The 17,349-nt window shown below is 34.9% G+C and overlaps 1 protein-coding gene across 1 annotated transcript in view; it reads right to left on the bottom strand.

Annotated features, from left to right (window-relative positions):
* ERICH3 (glutamate rich 3) overlaps positions 1-17,349 on the bottom strand; it is an 86,407-nt gene that overhangs the window by 54,234 nt on the left and 14,824 nt on the right. Inside the window, exons 7-8 of the mRNA XM_037500753.2 lie at positions 12,407-12,625; positions 4,237-4,408 (exon numbers count right to left, since the gene is read on the bottom strand). Of these exons, the coding sequence (XP_037356650.1) occupies positions 4,237-4,408; positions 12,407-12,625 (391 nt within the window). The remainder of the gene's footprint in view (positions 1-4,236; positions 4,409-12,406; positions 12,626-17,349) is intronic.

Genomic DNA, 17,349 nt, shown 5'->3' with positions numbered 1-17,349 from the left:
TATATGTGGCTTGTGGGGGAGGGGAGAGATAAAAGTTGGAGCAGAAAATGGCCTGAATTTTGTATGCACTTCTGGAATCAATAGAGTAGGTTCAATATTACCTTCTAAAATTTCATGGCTACTCAGTTACCTTGCAATATGACTTCATTTGGGAAAAGTTTTTTTTTTTAAATGTAATTAATGAAGCTTAATATGATATACTGAATTTGTTTTGTCCTAAATCTAATGACTGATTTCCTATGAGAAGAGGACAGAGACATGTAGAGAAGATTTATATATGAAGATAGAGACTTGAGTGATGGGGCTACAAGTCAAGGAATGGGGGAATCACCAGAAGCTGAAAAGAACTCCCCTAGAAATTTTTTTAAGATTTATTTTATTTATGCATGCAAGAATGGGGGTACAGGCCAGAGGTGTGGGGGGTGAGAGGATTCACGAGAGACAGGGTGGGGAACAGGATAGGCAGACTGACTGAAATAGACTGCTGAGGGGAGCAGTAGGTGAGACAGGAGAGGTCTGCTGCACCATGTGGGTAGCTCCCTGGCCAGCCGGGGGGGGGGGTTGAACTCATGCTGCAGTGGCTGCAGAGAGCTTCAGAGATTGTGTCTTAACCCCTTGCACCACCAGGGAGGCCCTCCCCTAGAAATTTTACCACTTTCATTTTACCCTCCAGATCTGTGAGAGAATTTCGAATTTTGGATGTTTTCAGACACCAATATTTGGGATATCTGTTATATCAGCCATAGGAAACTAATATACTTGGCAAACAGAGCTACTAGGAGAAGCTGGAGGTTTTACTAACTCTAAATGTTTGGACACAAAGTTCAAACACAAATGTTTGAACACTAATCATAGGATGATCACTAAGCTATGAAAACATACTGACAATCCTAAGAGATAAAAATAAAAAATTGATTTTTTTTTTAAATTTAGTAGAAATACCACTGACTCTACATCTAGGAGAGGAGGGGTGTGAAATACAGGTTTGTTACAAATACTAAACAACAAAAACAGGAACAGCCATAACTTTTGAGAGGGAAAATTCAACACTGAAATCCATAGTTGCTCTGATGCATGATTTGAAATGTCTATTTTTCAACAACAACAAAAATAAAAACACATAAAGAAACAGAAAAGTGCAACACATCATCAGGGGAAAGAAGCCATCAAACCATTTAGGAATCAAGAAAAATGACAGCAGAAGCCTGCAAATACAAAAATTTGTATTTGCATCTTCAAAGCAGCATGATTTATAATAGCTCCAGACTGGAGAGAATACAGGTGTCTATCAACTGGGGATATATGAGTAAAGCATGGTGCATCCATGTACTGGAATACATCAGCAATCTAAGAAGAAAGCAGTTGTTGATAGATGCCACAAAGAGATGACTCTCAAAAACAGTAGGGTGAGTGTAAATAAACAGCACTATTGTATGATTTCTTTTATATGAAATTTCAGAAAAGGCAAATTTGTGGAGACAGAAAACAGATCAGTGGTAGTCTGGAACCCACTATAAGAGTGAGGGGAAACTGCCACTGAACACAATGGAAATTTTTAAAGCAATGAAGCTGGTCTAGGTGGTGCAGCAGGTTGAGCGCAGCACTGTGAAGCTGTCCACAGCCTCTGCAGTGCAGGTTCCATCCCAAGACAGCCAGGGAGATTCCCACATGGAATCCCACATGGATTCCCACATGTTGCACTCACTGCTCCCCTCAGCAGTGTATTTCCATCAATCTTCCTGTTCTGTTCCCTGCTCTGTTTTTGATGAATCCTCTCACATCCCCTCCCCGCCCCACACACACACCTCTGGCCTGTACCTCAGCTCTTGTATACATAAATAAATAAATCTTTAAATAATAAAAGAAAAGAAAACTATTTTAAAAAGAGATCTGGATTTAAAATCCTATTTTGAATTTAAAATTCTTTGTCTTAAAACAGACAAAGCAGAGAAGCAACTATGTTTGTGAGGGAGTCATAAGAAATGTACAAATAGGTCCAAGAAGATCAGACTATGGAAGGACAAGAAAGCCAGCAGAAGAGCATGGGATTACTTTGTTACTTTGTTCTTTGGTTACACATGAAGGGAGAAAGTCAAGGTCTGCCTGTTTGAACTGAAGAAAGGGGCAAAAAAAACTTCCTGTGAATAATCATACTCTACACAAAGTAACAGAAATATTCAATGACATCATAGGTATAGATAATAAACAATCAACGTGTGGCTTGATATCTAAAATCAAAACACAAGCCGTCCAAATTCTATGAGAATAAAAGATGCTCTTGTCACAATCCTGAAAAATGAGTTTTATTATTCTCTTCCAAAGTAAGACAAATCAATGAATGCCAGATCTTTAATGAGTTTACTGCTCCAAACATAACTTTAAATGCACTCTTTTTAAATAGAAGTATTCTAAAAGCCTCTTCACATTTCACTGAATTCGTGCACAGATTTGATTTGTAATAAGGGCAAAATCTTTTCAGCACAACTAAGATGTCTGAACCACAAGTCAACACTAAGCCACACAGCTTTCAATTTTGAACAATTACTTCCCTGGCAATCAAGGGCAAGCTGAAACAAAATTATTATGTGGACAGGATTCAATTATTTAAGTCCTTATACCATCCTATTACTCAAGACTGTCAGATGGCATAAGAAGTCAGTTTTAGGATCAATGAATATGAAAAAATAACACTTGGACAAGTACCACTCTCCCACAGACTTTGGTTTCCCCTCTTATGGTAGATCATCTTCCAGAAAATCATTAGTTAAGTCTCACTCTTTTTCACTTGTATGTACCACATTTTCTAGCAGTCATATATGCCTTTTGTTGAATAAGGCATAATGTAAGATCCAGTAAAATTTGTATTATGTAAATTCCATAATTATTAAAATTGGAATTTTGCCCTAATCTATATTTACATTGTGATTTTAGACTACAGCTCATTTCAACAATTGTTTTAAATTAATAGCTGAAAAGTACATTTGAAAAAAAATGTATCTATGCCAATGAAAATGCAAGAAATTCATTGCTTCTGTCACTAGCTAACTGGGGATGAAGAGAACAGGAATAATACCTAGTCAGGGACCAGGATCTGCTCTCACCCTGCCCAGGGTTGGACATGTGGCCTTGGAAGCCAATGTATTTCTTTACTCCTCTCATTTTCCTCCTCTACAAGATGAGAGGAATGAAATGTTAAATGCTATTACAAAATGAGTCAAAAGTAAACTACATTTCAGTCAAGTATATAAAAGAGAAAAATACTTTCTGGTGTTATCATTTTTTAATGTAACATATTTTTAGAAATTAAATATGTATTTTAATTAAAATGAGCATCCAAGTGTTTATTCTTTCTTATTTAATATTTAATATTATTTATTTAATATTTAACATCAAAATATGCATGGTTTTTCTTTAGATAATTGAATATTTTTTAACCAATACTATTTTAAATTGATGAGGGAAATCAGAAAAGACAAAAGTAAGAACCCCATGTTTCCCTCCATTCCCTTAACCCCTAAGTTTATATCTAGATTAGCCAAATACAAGTATATTTTTAATTATTAAAAAAAACTACTTTCTAATAGAGTTTCTTAACCAAGGAAATATAATCCTATAAAAATTATTTCATTTAACTGCTATTCCAGAACTAAATATTGATGAAAACTGCATCAGTATAATGTGAACTCCTTCTATTGGATGTAAAAATTATCTTATGGTAACAAACATGGATTTATGACCAAATGAAGGCAGAAATGTACTAGAAATTCTTTATCCAAATTCTGTACCAAGTTATATAGGTGTGATTCACCCTGAAGTTTATTGGATTTGTCATATTTTTTCTCAACATACTTCTAAAGAACAAATTGCCAATCTGATATTTTTCTCTTAGAATAATGTATGATATAATTCACTATGGCAAGCCAAATAGTTAACTTGTAATTTGGGGGACACTTTATTCATGCAACATTTTAATGATCATATATCTATATCCCAAAATTAATCTGCTACTGGGTTAAATCACTCTAAATTCTTTCTTCCACAATCTGCAAGAGTAATTGCCATTTCAGTTTCAATCATAGAGCAGTAAATCTAGATTTACTTTTAGGCAGCTGGTTTATAAGTCCCTGGATATGCATAATTTCATAGAGTGATTGAAGTCGTTTTGACATTATATCAACAATGGCTTATCTATAGCATCAACTTGATGCAATTAAAAAATTCACATTTTATGTGTACCTTTTTCAAGTAGCTTGCCTTTGTAGACACAAAGGTTTTCTCCACCACAGTGCTGTTGATAAACTTTTATTTCATCCCGGAAGTCATATGATAGGTGCACATTTTTCCCCAAATAGATCATTGTAATAGCTGCATTACTATGCAGTGGTGTTTTGTGAATCTTCCTTGAATCCTGGAATAAACAAAAAGAGGAGGCTTATTAACTAGTCACCTTCTAATCAGTGCAGATGACATTGAATATGAAGAGTAGAAAAGGCATTTTTGTGCACCTCGCAACAAACGTTTACAAAATGCACAAAAAGAAACACCCATTACAAAATAAATCCCTCTATCAGTTAGAACATGTACATTTTGACTTTATATCTTTAATGTAGGTGCCGGGACTTTTACAAACTTTTATATTTTTTATTATAAGTGTGTCTGTTATATTCAACAAAATACCAATAGTGTTAAGAGAAAATTGCTCTTGGCTCTTTTAGCAGGTTCTCAAAAAATTTAAATTAAAATAATTAAATATTGGTCACATATTTTTGTTTCAATTTAAATTCACATTAATTGTGATTCAGCAACTGTTTTTGTAACCTAGTACTGTGTTTTTACATTTGAGTAAAGATGACATATCTTGAGCTTATTCTGCATGGGGGAGGTGCCTGGGATTACCCAGTTTCACGGGAGGTATTCAGTTCAATGAAAACCCATTACTATTATTATTTTTAATTTCAAATAATATATCCAACAACAAAAATATCTCCTCAAAAACCTATCTCATAGTCTATGGCATTGATAAATTTTATTTATAAGAAAATAATGTATATGGCAGAAATTAAAAGATACATACTATGCCTTTTCTGCTAGTTTATATTCAAACGTATTTTAGTATATAAGCATAGTTTTCACCTAACCTCAAAGACAAAGATGAGAAAGCAGGAAGATGTAGAGGAGGTAGAGCCAGAAAATTAAGAATAGCTGAGAGGGTTGAAAGACTTTAAGAAAACCTAGTAAGAATATTGTTGGGTTATATATAAGGGACAGAAATTACTTTCAACCTTCTTTGCTTTACTAAAAATCAACCTTTATTTACATGAAAAATGTGAATAGACTAACTGCCAGTGAATCCAAGGCAATTACTTAAGTTTGATTTCATTGGATAATGTACACTTTAGAAACATGTATTAAGAACAACAAAGATGTGACAAACATTTTGAAGGGACTAGTTAAATATTTCTATCTCCAAACCCATCCCATTCCAATCAGAAACAGAGGATTCTGAGTTGGAAGTAATTCTCATTCAATTTTATTTTTCTCAAGTAAAAACCTAAGGAAATAATAGATGAAATGAAATTCCACAAATGACAGTCCAAAAAGAGTGCTTGGGGGGGAAGCTCTCAGACTTAATATTCAAAAAAACAAATTGACAAACACAACTCCCTAGTGAGTGTTGATCAAGACCTAGTGAGGACCTAGTGAGTGTTGATCAGACTGAATACAGACATGAAAGAATTCTGTGTTCCACATTCTGCCCTTTGATGAGACAAAGCTACAATAGGTTAACCCCACCCTATACCAGAAGCTTTCCGCATTTATAGGAACTCAGTAAGTACCAGAACAAGAAGTGTCCTCTTAAACAAAACCCCACCTATGGTGATTAAGCCTTGATAAATATTGATTTTAAAACCTGATCACAAAGAATGCCAGGCAGACCCCATGCTGACTCTGATGGCCATAAGTAGAGAAAATTCTGACAGGAGACATGTTTCACATCCTAAAAGTTCAGCAACTGGTTAGGTTGGAAACTTCTCTTTACTATCTATATTCATTCGTTCATTCATTCATTCATTCTTCTCTTGTGAGCTAAATAATTTTCCTTGTCCTTTTTCCTTCCTCCTTTGTTTTTTACTCTAAGGCTTCTTTTCACTTCCTTTTTGCCCATTTTTATTATTACCATGTAATGCAAATCTCCTGCTTTTTCCTGACATGTCACAAAACACTTCAATCCTCCCAGAGGTATCAAAACTCTAGATTTTGAGAATGCTGAGTTGAAACAAGAGCTTTCCCTTTCTTGTGTCCCTAACAAAGTCAGTAAATCTGTTAATAGCTAAACATTATCCAGCTGGATTTTGCTTTGCTGAAAAGGCCCAAAATTCTGACCCTGTTAGTATAGGGGTCTGCCCTTAAATTCTAACTGTTGCAAACACCCAGCAGATTCCTGGGTCCTACCATTCTCCTCAGGTTCTGTTCCACAATGCCAGCTGCTAAGATATTTTGCCGGCTGAATTGGCTTTTTAAACTGTTTTTTAAAATTCTTTTTAGTTATGTAGTTGCCAAACTGAAATGCTAATTTTAAGTAAAAACATTGTTTAAATGGAAGTGTTTTCTGAAATAAATCAAGCCTACTATAAAATATGTTAAATTACCATGTATTAAAGTCATAGTGACGTTTTCCTTCTTCACTCTCAAATCTGAGTCGACTGGTGAAAAAAAAAAAAAAGTAAAAAAATACCAAGAGAATGTTTTGACTAGAATGGATATTGAAAAAATATTTTCAAATTAAGTCAAGCAAAAAAAAAAAAAAAAAAAACCATGCAATTTCTCTAACAAGCTACATTCATAAGGAGGAAAGGAACAATTTGGCCCACTAGAATAGCCAAAGACCAGACACTGCAACACAGTCTTTCTGAGAACAAGGATTTGGCTTTATGCATTGTGACAATCTCAGCACCGAGCCTAGTGCTTCTTGTTACCAGTGAAAGCTAAATTGAATGATTTGTTGATGTAGTGGCAGGACACAAGTATGTAGATGATTGCAATAGCCCCATTAAAAATTAGGTAGCAAGTCCCTGACAAGGCGTAGCACTGAAAATGGAAAAGAGTTATCAAGTACAGGAGTCATTATTAAGGTCTTAAAGAAATGTGTCCTGAGACAGCAAATACATACTGAATATCAAAGGAATAGTATGAAAAAAAATTGTACAGTGTCCCATTAAAATTTTTCATAGTGATTACATGTTGAAATAATAAAGAGGATATACTTGATTAAATAAAAATATTTAAAATCAATTTTACATGTTTCTTCTTTCCTTTTTAATGTTAGCTATTAGAAAATTAAAATTGCATATGCAGTTTGCATCGTCTACTGGAGGTCCCTGGTCCAGAGGATTTAATAATTACCTAGTGTGTCATGCAGAGGGAAGATGGAATCATAGATTTTGAGGCCAAATTACTAGCATAAAGGTAATTGTTTATGATAAATCAACTGAATGGAGAAGCTGACTTGATTTAGAACCATGTCAAATCTGAGGGGCAGTGGAACTTACAGTCAGGCATCTGTAATTGCAGAGGACTCATATGAAGTCTAGGAACCGGATAGGGGATCACAAACAGATATGGGAAAAGTCCTCTACTAATTCTTGCCCAGAGAATTTCTTTGATTTTTCTTTCACAAAACATACACAAAAATAAATGTTTTTCTTTTTTAAAAAAAATCGATAGATGTAATGGCTAAGTAGGTGCTTATTTGAGTTTGTATTTTCACATTTTGCAAAAACTACTTTATGGGCCATCCTCATTATCAGCAGACTGCTGTATAGAGTAGGTGACCAGCAGTGCTCAGTGAGAGCTGCAGGTGGGTGAGGTAAACTTCAGAGCAAAATCTCACTAGTTTGATAGTTTCTGTAAAAGCAGCATAGTGCTCTTCAGGTCCTGCAGCAAATGAAAAAAAAAGCAACAGGACACACACGCACTTGCTGGGCTGTGAGATCCACCACACCTTCCCATTTGGCTCCAGGGATGCTTCCCTGAGACACAACATGGAAGCCAGGGACAGCACCACGCGCTCTATACATTCATAAAGAACAGATGGTGGGGGGGGGTCTCTCTGGTGGCGCAAGGGGTTAAGCACAGCACTGTGAAGCAATCCACAGCCTCTGCAGCACGAGTTCCATCCCCGGCCAGACAAGGAGCAACCCACATGGTGCAGCAGACTCTCCTGTCGCGCCCGCTGCTCCCCTCAGCAGTGTATTTCAGTCAGTCTGCCTGTTCTGCTTCCCACTCTGTCTCTGGTGAATCCTCTCAACCCCCGCACCTCTGGCCTGTACCCCAGTTCTTATATGCATAAATAAATAAATCTTTTTTAAAAGAGAAATATGCATATATATATACACATATACATATGAAATACTAACCAAAAGAAAATAAGTAATATTAGACAAAATAAATTTGATGGCTAAAAGTAATAAGTGATAAAGAGGGTAATTTATTTTATTTATCTATTTTTAAATTTTATTTATTTTTGCAGAGAACTGGGGTGTAAGCCAGAGGTGCAGGGGGCAGTGAGAGGATTAACCAGAGACAGAGTAGGGAGCAAAACAGGCGATTTACTAAATACTCTGCTAAGGAGAGCAGTAGGCAAGACAGGAGAGGTCTGCTGCACCATGTGTGGGTTAGCTAACTTGGCCAGGGATCAAACTCAGACTATAGAACCGATAGTTCTAAGACTTAACCCCTAGGCCACAAGGGAGGCCCAGATCATTTTTTTAATGATAAGGAATCACTTGAGCAGGAAGTGGAGTAATCCTTAAACTGATAGCACAACCAGGTATTCCCAACATTTATAAGCAGAACTTGATATAATTACAAATAGAAATTGGCAAATCCACAATTACAGAGAATGAATTCTCATCAGAACTCAGAACTGAGAGACTAAGTAGATACAAAGGAATGCTATAGATTTGAAGATATGAATAACATAGTTAACATATTTTATTTACTGGAAATTTATAGAACTCTCCTCCCAACACCGAGAGAACTTCATTCTTTACAAAAACTGAACATACATCATTCCACAAAGGAAGTCTGCACAAATACCACAGAATCAAAATCATACAGAGCATGAATAAGATGCTCTTTAAAAGCAACATTCAGTGAGCACAAAGGGAGCTCTTAGAATTAAAATAAGGCAGCAGCAGAAGAAAGTCAATAGTTTGTATGGAATATAAACCTGAAGAAATCTCCCAGCAAGTAGAACAAAAAAGACAAAGTAAATAGGAAAGAAAAGTTAACAATATTTGGGCACCCATCTAGTAGTTCCAGCATTCCCTAAATAGGAACTCCAAAGGGGAGAACAGAGGTTTTTTGGTTTTTTTTTTTTTAAAGGCTGGCTACAGCCTTGTGACTCAAGAGACAGACATGCTAAGATGTCTCAAAGTCAGGAAACCTGCTGACACAGCCTTTGCTTCTCACGCCAGTTCAAAATGCCAAGGGGAAGCTGCCTCAGATGCTAATTTCTGCCCCACTTGCAATGACCACAGGATGGAGAAGCCACTGTTCTCTCTTCTGTGCCCAGCTACAGCAGCCCAGTCCTGGACCACAGTCCATTGGATGTCCAGTTTCTGGTCCACATTAGGACTCATCAGATACCCTGACTCTGGTGAGCCTCACTTTTCAAGGACACACTCATGACTTGGCCTCTCTGACCTTCCCAGAAGACGTTCTTAAAATTGCAAAGGAAACAAACCCAATCTTGACTCAAAGGCTATTCAACTTTATTTTCTCCTAGAAATATTGTGCTTTCATTACAATGCTATGTTTGAGCTTATTTCTGAAGTTTTATGAATGTAAATCTGGAATTAAAACAGAAGTCAGGATATCTATGGCTCTGGGAAGCATAGGGGATTATGATGGAGCAGGCAAAATGGGCTCAAACGCTAGCAGCAGCGTTCTATTTTAAGTAATAGTGGTAATAGACAGGGGTGTTTTCTTGGTAATTGTTACTTATGCATATAGATTTTATATATTCTTACATATGATCCTGCAGAATTTATCTCAGTAATATATTTGAACATTAGAAAATCAAAACCTACCACCAAGTAAGAAAGATGAGGAAATCATTGTTTTTTTTCCAAGTGGGGGCCACATCCTTCAAGAAAGCATGCTTGTTGGCTGGATAGAGACCAATGTCAGCATAAAAAGAGTTCAAAAGTAAGTTAATGGATGTGGTAGGTTCTATTATTGCTTCAAACATTCAAATATTCCATGAGAGTACAGATACTTCCCATACCACCGCTGCCAGGCCTTGGCAACAGAATTCAATTTTAAGTGACATGTGTCACTCCTGAGTGAAACTGTCAAAAAATTCCATGGTTCTGCTGTCCATAGGCCAAATACTTTATACAGAGACTGTATGTCCCTTATGTCTCAGAACTGCAACTGACCAGCAACAGATACTAATGTGAACAAGAAATAAAATTTTGTAATTATAAGCTGAGTTTCCTGGGGTTGTTAGACTAAGCTACAGTAAACTACATTCCTGAGATCTTTAGTATTGATGAACCCTTCTTCTCTGCTCCACTTGACAATATCAAACTTTAGAGAAGGAAAAATTATTTTCATGCTAATATGTAATAAACTGTTTAGTTAAACAAATGTTCACAGTTTTAATATAGGAAAGAGAAAGTATATTTCTTTCATACTCAGTAAAAGGAGAAATAATATCAAAGAGGACAAATATATATAAATTTTTCATTTCACATAAGCATAAGATACCCCCAAATTTAGACACCCTTGTAGACTGCAAATGTATTAAACATTTATTGAATAACTATAAAATGCTACTATGAATATTATTCTATGTAAAGTTGGAAACGACCCTATGTATTGATTTCTGCAAATTAGAAAGGAGAAAGCAGAAGTCTAAGTGTATGGAATGTGAGGAAAGGATTTGAGTACTGGGTAAGGTCTGGCTAGATTGAGAGAGAGAGAGAGAGAAATATTAGAGGGAGGATGAAAGTTCAAATTAGAAGAATGACAGCCAATGCAAGGTGCCCTAAGCACAGGAAAAGAAGATCCAGAACATAAGGTGAAGGCTGGTCTTTAGAGATGAAGGATGATGATATCAGAGATGGTAACAAAGGAAGAGAATTGATGAAAGGAGAATTGAAAGGAGAAAGTTTGAGAAGAACAAAAATATAGTTCTAAATTTTTTTTAAAAGGTTTTTGGTGAGGATAGCTGCTGGGGTGAGACATGGACTTGGGATAAATAAGGCAATGAAAGGTGAGACTGGTTTTGAAGTCCACATGCACAATGGTATTTTACCCCTCCCCTTCTCTAATGTTAACCCAGATGTCTGTTTCAAATCCCAAAAGTTACATGTCACTAGTATTAGTTGTATATTTGCACAATAAAATTAAGAGATCTTGGGCCATTTTACTAAGCTTTATCTGTTTAAAGTGTAACTGGATTTCAGAATTATTTTCTTAATCAGTATTTTGAGCAAAATGAATAAAACAAACTATAATATTTTCCAAGAACACTGAAATAATTTTTTTCTAAATATTTTCTCTAAACCTTTCCAAAATCATTAAAAACAAACTCTAAAAAAGCATTTTATATGTCATATGCTTTTATGGGTATATTGAAGGTTCAGAATTTTCACAAATTAAATGTTAAGATACATTGACAACATGAGATTAAATGGACAAATAATTTCATTTGCAGCAACATGCAAATGGAGTTGGAAGAGACAATGTAAAATGAAATAATTCACAAGGAGAAACATATATACAGGATATATAGGATGGTGTCACGAATAAGTGGAATAGAGAGAAACCCAAAGAAAGAACCAGAGAAAGATGATCTTAAAATCAAACACTTGAAAGCTGACATAGAACTGAAGCACCCCAACAGGAGGGAGGATGGGGGAGGGGTAAGAACAAGGAGGGAACAAAGCACAATGGACTATGGTGGAGGACTATGGTGATATGGTGGTGGGTGCAGGGCAGTGATGATACCTGATGGAAAGAATCCTAATGTTACCACAGTTAAAAGAACTAAAAAAAGAAGGAAAATGCACTAAAGTTATTCTTACAATAAAAAATAAAAATTAAAAATAAATGGACAAATTAAAGGAAATAAATGATTTGGAAATGGGCATGATACAAATTAAATTGGATCACAAGATTTTCCGGCCTTTTTTTCTTTAATCAATTGTGTTAAGTTAGTTAATGAACTGAACTTTTCAAACCTTTGGTTTCAGATTCATTCAATTGTTCTATTTCTCTGTGTGAAGCATTTTGCATTTGATTTCCCTAGATTCTTTTGACACACGTCTAGAAATCTAACAGTGCAATGTAATCTGTGCTAAATTAATAAAAGAAAACTTGATTCCATAATTACCCTGGTAAAGAGAGGTTCTGAGCCATTTGGAGCAGTGGTCGGACGGAATCGTCTCCTTCTCCATGTTTCAGGTCTATTTTCCCTTGTGTTTTTTCTGCTGGGGGGAGGAGATGAAGGAGGAATAGGCATCAAATAACTCTTAATGTTTGGAAGTAGATATGAATTCACTCCCCGTGAATTGTCCATAGAGTTCCTGATTTTCATCATTGCCTTCTTGCCCTGTAATCACATTTGATGACAAGAGCCAGTGAAAACAGAAGGGGTGACCCAAATTTACCTAAAATTAAAGACAAATCTGTATGAATGACATTGTATACAAACACAACTGATATCAATATACACTTAAACCACTCCAATCTGTTCAAAAACAGCATTTTGTCATATTTGTAGCAAATTAAATTTTCATGAATTTCAATGCTTATTTATTTAAGTACATTTTAAAATCAAACCTATATTGGTATGTTTGGCATTTTTATAGCACAACAGTCCATTAACTCTTAAAAGACCCAAACAATTAAATAATTCAAAATCAACAAGTTTAAAATATTGCACTTTGAAGTAGGATTGGATAGTCCACTTAACAATGGAATAACAAAGATCAGAACCTTTTCACATTGTAATTTCACCCATCCAGGAAATATAATATTCCTTAAAAATATAATTTCGAGGAAACAATTTGAGACTCTGACTCAAAGATTCTATTAAAATTATTTCCTCCTAGAAATTCATTTGGAATAAATCCTAGATAGATAACTATAGTACACTGATGTAAATGTGTATAAGAAAATACACACAGGGCCTCCCTGGTGGTGCAAGGGGTTAAGACACAATCTATGAAGCTGTTCACAGCCACTGCAGCACGAGTTTGATTCCCAGCCAGGGAGCTACCCGCATGGCACAGCAGACCTCTCCTGACTTGCCCGCTGCTCCCCTCATCAGTGTACTTCAGCCAATCTACCTGTTCTGTTCCCCACTCTGTCTCTGGTGAATCCTCTCACCCCCCACACTCCGGCCTGTACCACAGTTCTTGTATGCATAAATAAATAAATCTTTAAAAAAAAAAGAAAATACACACACAATACAGATTTTGTAGAACCATCAAGTTTAACTGGAGACCAATTAACTAAATCTAGCTTTATTCATGTAATACTCACCAGGTTTTAAAAAGAATAATGCACATCTATTCATTCTGACATAAAAAGTTCCATACAGTACTGTCTTACATATCTTTTAAATAAGTTATATATGGCTTTTGATAAAATCAGGGATGACTGGAAAACTTTGAACACAGAGTTGCCTTGGGATATTTGGAGTATTGAAGGAATATTTTCTATTTCATATATCTTTGAAAATGTATTCAACATGCATTACCTTAATGTGTGAAAGCACCAAAGGTATAATAAAAAAACTCTACTACAAATCCAGGAGTATTGGTGTCCCAATTTTTAGAGACTGGGAATTTTTATGTATCTGAATCAATTTTCCTAACTTTAAGGCACTTAAATTATTTTTAGCCTTTTTATACCAACTTATTTAATATGGCTTTTAATTAACTTTTAGCCAATGTAATATTTATTTATGATGTTTATATAGTTAAAAGTCATGTTTAAGAAAAGGAAGTCATTCTCCAAGCATTTCTCATTGCAGAATAAATTAAATAAAGGCATACACAGTCTATATTTTGATTGAAAACATTTATATGAACAGAAAGGGATTTAAATAGATATTCACCAAGGAGTTTGGATTTCTTAAAGTGGTTGATAGTGCAGGTGATATTTATGTTCTCATTTTTCTTTTCTTACATTTTCCAATTTTTCTGTGATGTTGTGTATTGATATTGCAATAACAACTATAATTTAAAGAAATGAAAATGACACTAATAAAATTGGTGAATCCAAAACTTCTCGGACTGGGGATTTTTTAAAATTGCTAAATAGTTATCAATCAATTGCATGTCTTATTTAGAAATAAGTAAATTTTTTAAAAATTATCAAGCTGTTCCTTGCCTTGATTCTTCAGTCAAAAGCATCTTAGAATATCTATCCTTACCAGTACAAATAGTTCTTCCTTATTTTGTAATATATTTTAATATATAATAAAACTTTTAAAAATATTCTATTAACTATTTGGGTGTACTTATTTTTCACTATTACAAATATTATAGTACTAAATATTCTTGAACCTATTTCATTTGAAATTTGATATTTCTTCCTAGGATAAAACATATATGTTAAAATGCTTAAGTATGTTCATTTAAAATGTTGGTAGTCTCATATTGCTTTCACAAGTAGGGGTAAAAATTTTTATTTTTATGAATAGTGTATGAAAAACTCTCATTCTAAGGATAATCATTTTCAGTTAAGTCATTATTTTTACTCAGTTGTATTTCAAACAGCCTGTTTTTTGACAAAATGGCTTTTGCCCAAGTTAAAAACCCTCACTCCTGATACTTAGAAAGGTCATCCAGTTTATAGCTATTGTACCTTCAAACAGTTCTCACATGCAAATCCTTTATTTTTTTAAGAAGGCAATAGAATTTAGTGGGTACTCACTACATACTCAACAATATGCAGTCTGTTATTGTTATTTACAGGTTCTTACCTGATCCTCCAGGAAATAATTTTCATTACCAATACCACAGAACAGACTTACCTGTCTCTTCTGGCAGTATATGTTCCCTATGAACATTATAAATATCAGTAAGGAAGAGATTATTTCTGCCATAATAATTGACAGATCACCAATGCCTAGAGCAAATGTCCAATAAATATTTACTGATTGAAAGGTGTAAATTTAGCTAGTTGAAATTAACATGAAATTGATCTCAGTTTCGTTATTCCATGTCTTCTATCACTAAGTGCCTATGCCTAACTTGAGTCACTCTCACCTTAAAACTTAGTTACAGGAGAAAGAAAAACTGAACAGACTTGGTTAAAAAAAAACGTACCCAGTGTCTCAGACTTGGAAAATCACTCCCTAGCCTGTAGAACTTGAATATTATCTGACTGTAGTATTACATAACTAACAGGAAAATGAATAGCTCAAAGCAGAGTTAAAAGTCACAGAAACTTAGCAAAGAATATATTCACCTTGGCAAATGTGGAAAGTGTCCATCCAAGTACTATCTAGAGGAGAGGAAATCCTACCCATTGATTGAATATTTCCTGTCCTAAATGGCAGTTATCCCTGGAAAAAACTGAGGGTTTCAGTTAAAGACCTTTGAGTTTCCTGATACCTTTGGCCAGTGCATTCCTGAGAGAAGAAGGGTACATCATGACATCTTAACCGGATACCATTAATGTTCCATTCCACCAAGACATTTCATTCTGATTCCATGCTCACCAAGCAACCTTCTTATTGTTATTTGTCTGCCCATGTAGGTCAGACAAATAGGGGGAAATGCACTATTCCTGTAAGCTGTGATTATTTGATGTCTTATGAAGAAATGGCTCTAATTATGATTTGTTTTACTCTAGGAAGAAAAATTAGTTTGTTGTAAGTTTTGTTTTGTCTTATTTTTTTTTTGTTTGTTTGTTTTTTTTTTTTTTTTTTTTTTTTTTTTGGCTAGCCAAAGACAACCTCTTCTGACGGTTCCTGTACATACTAGCAGAAACAGAGTCTCTGGACCTTCGAAGTGAAGACCAGATCCTAGAAATTGACTTATCATCCAACAAGCTCCTGCCCAAATCTAAGAAGTCTTTCCTAGACAAAATGCCACCAATATTGGATTAATTTCTCTTTTTTTCTGATAAACTATTAAATTAACTAAGCTAAGGTTTGGGAAAAGTGCTTTGCAAGCTGAACATTATATTAAATGGAATAAAGCATTAGTATTTTTAGAGTTATATTTATATTCTTGCTGTGAAGCAAAAATCATTTCTCTGAATTAATTTCTCAGTGTCAAGGTTATCTGTCAGTTTTAAATAAAAATATCTTAATTTCATAGAAGTCTATATTTCCTAAAAAAGAAAAGAACTAAATTCACCCATTTGAATATAGTGACAAACGTGTTCATGACAGTTCTTTCTGAAGCTGTAAAAATTTGTTCTCCATGTTAGAAACACAAACAATGCCACCCCTAATTTCTGAATGTATGTTAATTCTCCCTGTTTAACTAATTCATATTTTATGGTTTCTATACCATACTATACCATATCATACATCTTTTTTGTGCTCTATTAAAATAATTGAAAAATATCTGAGACAATCTTAAAAAGAATCAAACTCTTGTATGTGATTGATTTAGCATTTTTAAAAGATGGACATTCTTTCCCTTCTATTTCCAGCATTCTTCAGAGTCAAACTTAATTTCATACACTGATGATAAAGTAAGTCAGCATGCAAATGCAAACCTATTCTGGAATGTTTCATTCTCTAGGTTTTATGCATCTAAAATTTAGAATCAGCCAACACTGGGTCTATTCTGAGGGAAGTCAGAATTGGTTACAAGCTCTTCTTTGTTTTACTTACAACCCTTGAAATTAATGTGAAAACACCTTAAGGTATTACAATTCTATTCTTTAAACATTTTTGTCCAGGGCCTCCCCTGGTAGCGCAGGTGGTTGAGCGCCGTGCCGTGAAACTTCTGCAGCGCCAGTTCGATCCGGCCAGCAGACGAGGGTCCAACATGGCACGCAGACCTCTCCTGTCGTACCCGCTGCTCCCCTCAGCTGTGTATTTCGTCAGTCTGCCTGTTCTGTTCCCTGCTCTGTCTCTGGTGAAACCTCTCACCCTCCCACGAATCTGGCCTGTACCCCAGTTCTTGTATAAATAAATCTTTTTTAAAAAATAAATAAATAAACATTTTTTTCCAGCAGCACAGAAATGACAGCCCTTCCAGTTTGAAAGATATAATTAAACATAAATTTCACTGAGTGGATTCACTGAATCTAGCATCTTAAAAACAGTGATCATCTAGTCTTTTATCAAGAATAAAAAACAAT

This window comes from Talpa occidentalis, unplaced genomic scaffold (assembly GCF_014898055.3).
Source record: "Talpa occidentalis isolate TD23 unplaced genomic scaffold, MPIMG_talOcc4v2.1 talOcc4.9, whole genome shotgun sequence".
Taxonomy (NCBI): Eukaryota; Metazoa; Chordata; class Mammalia; order Eulipotyphla; family Talpidae; genus Talpa; species Talpa occidentalis.
Note: the sequence above shows the minus strand (reverse complement) of the source record. Positions and strands in the feature narration are given on the sequence as shown.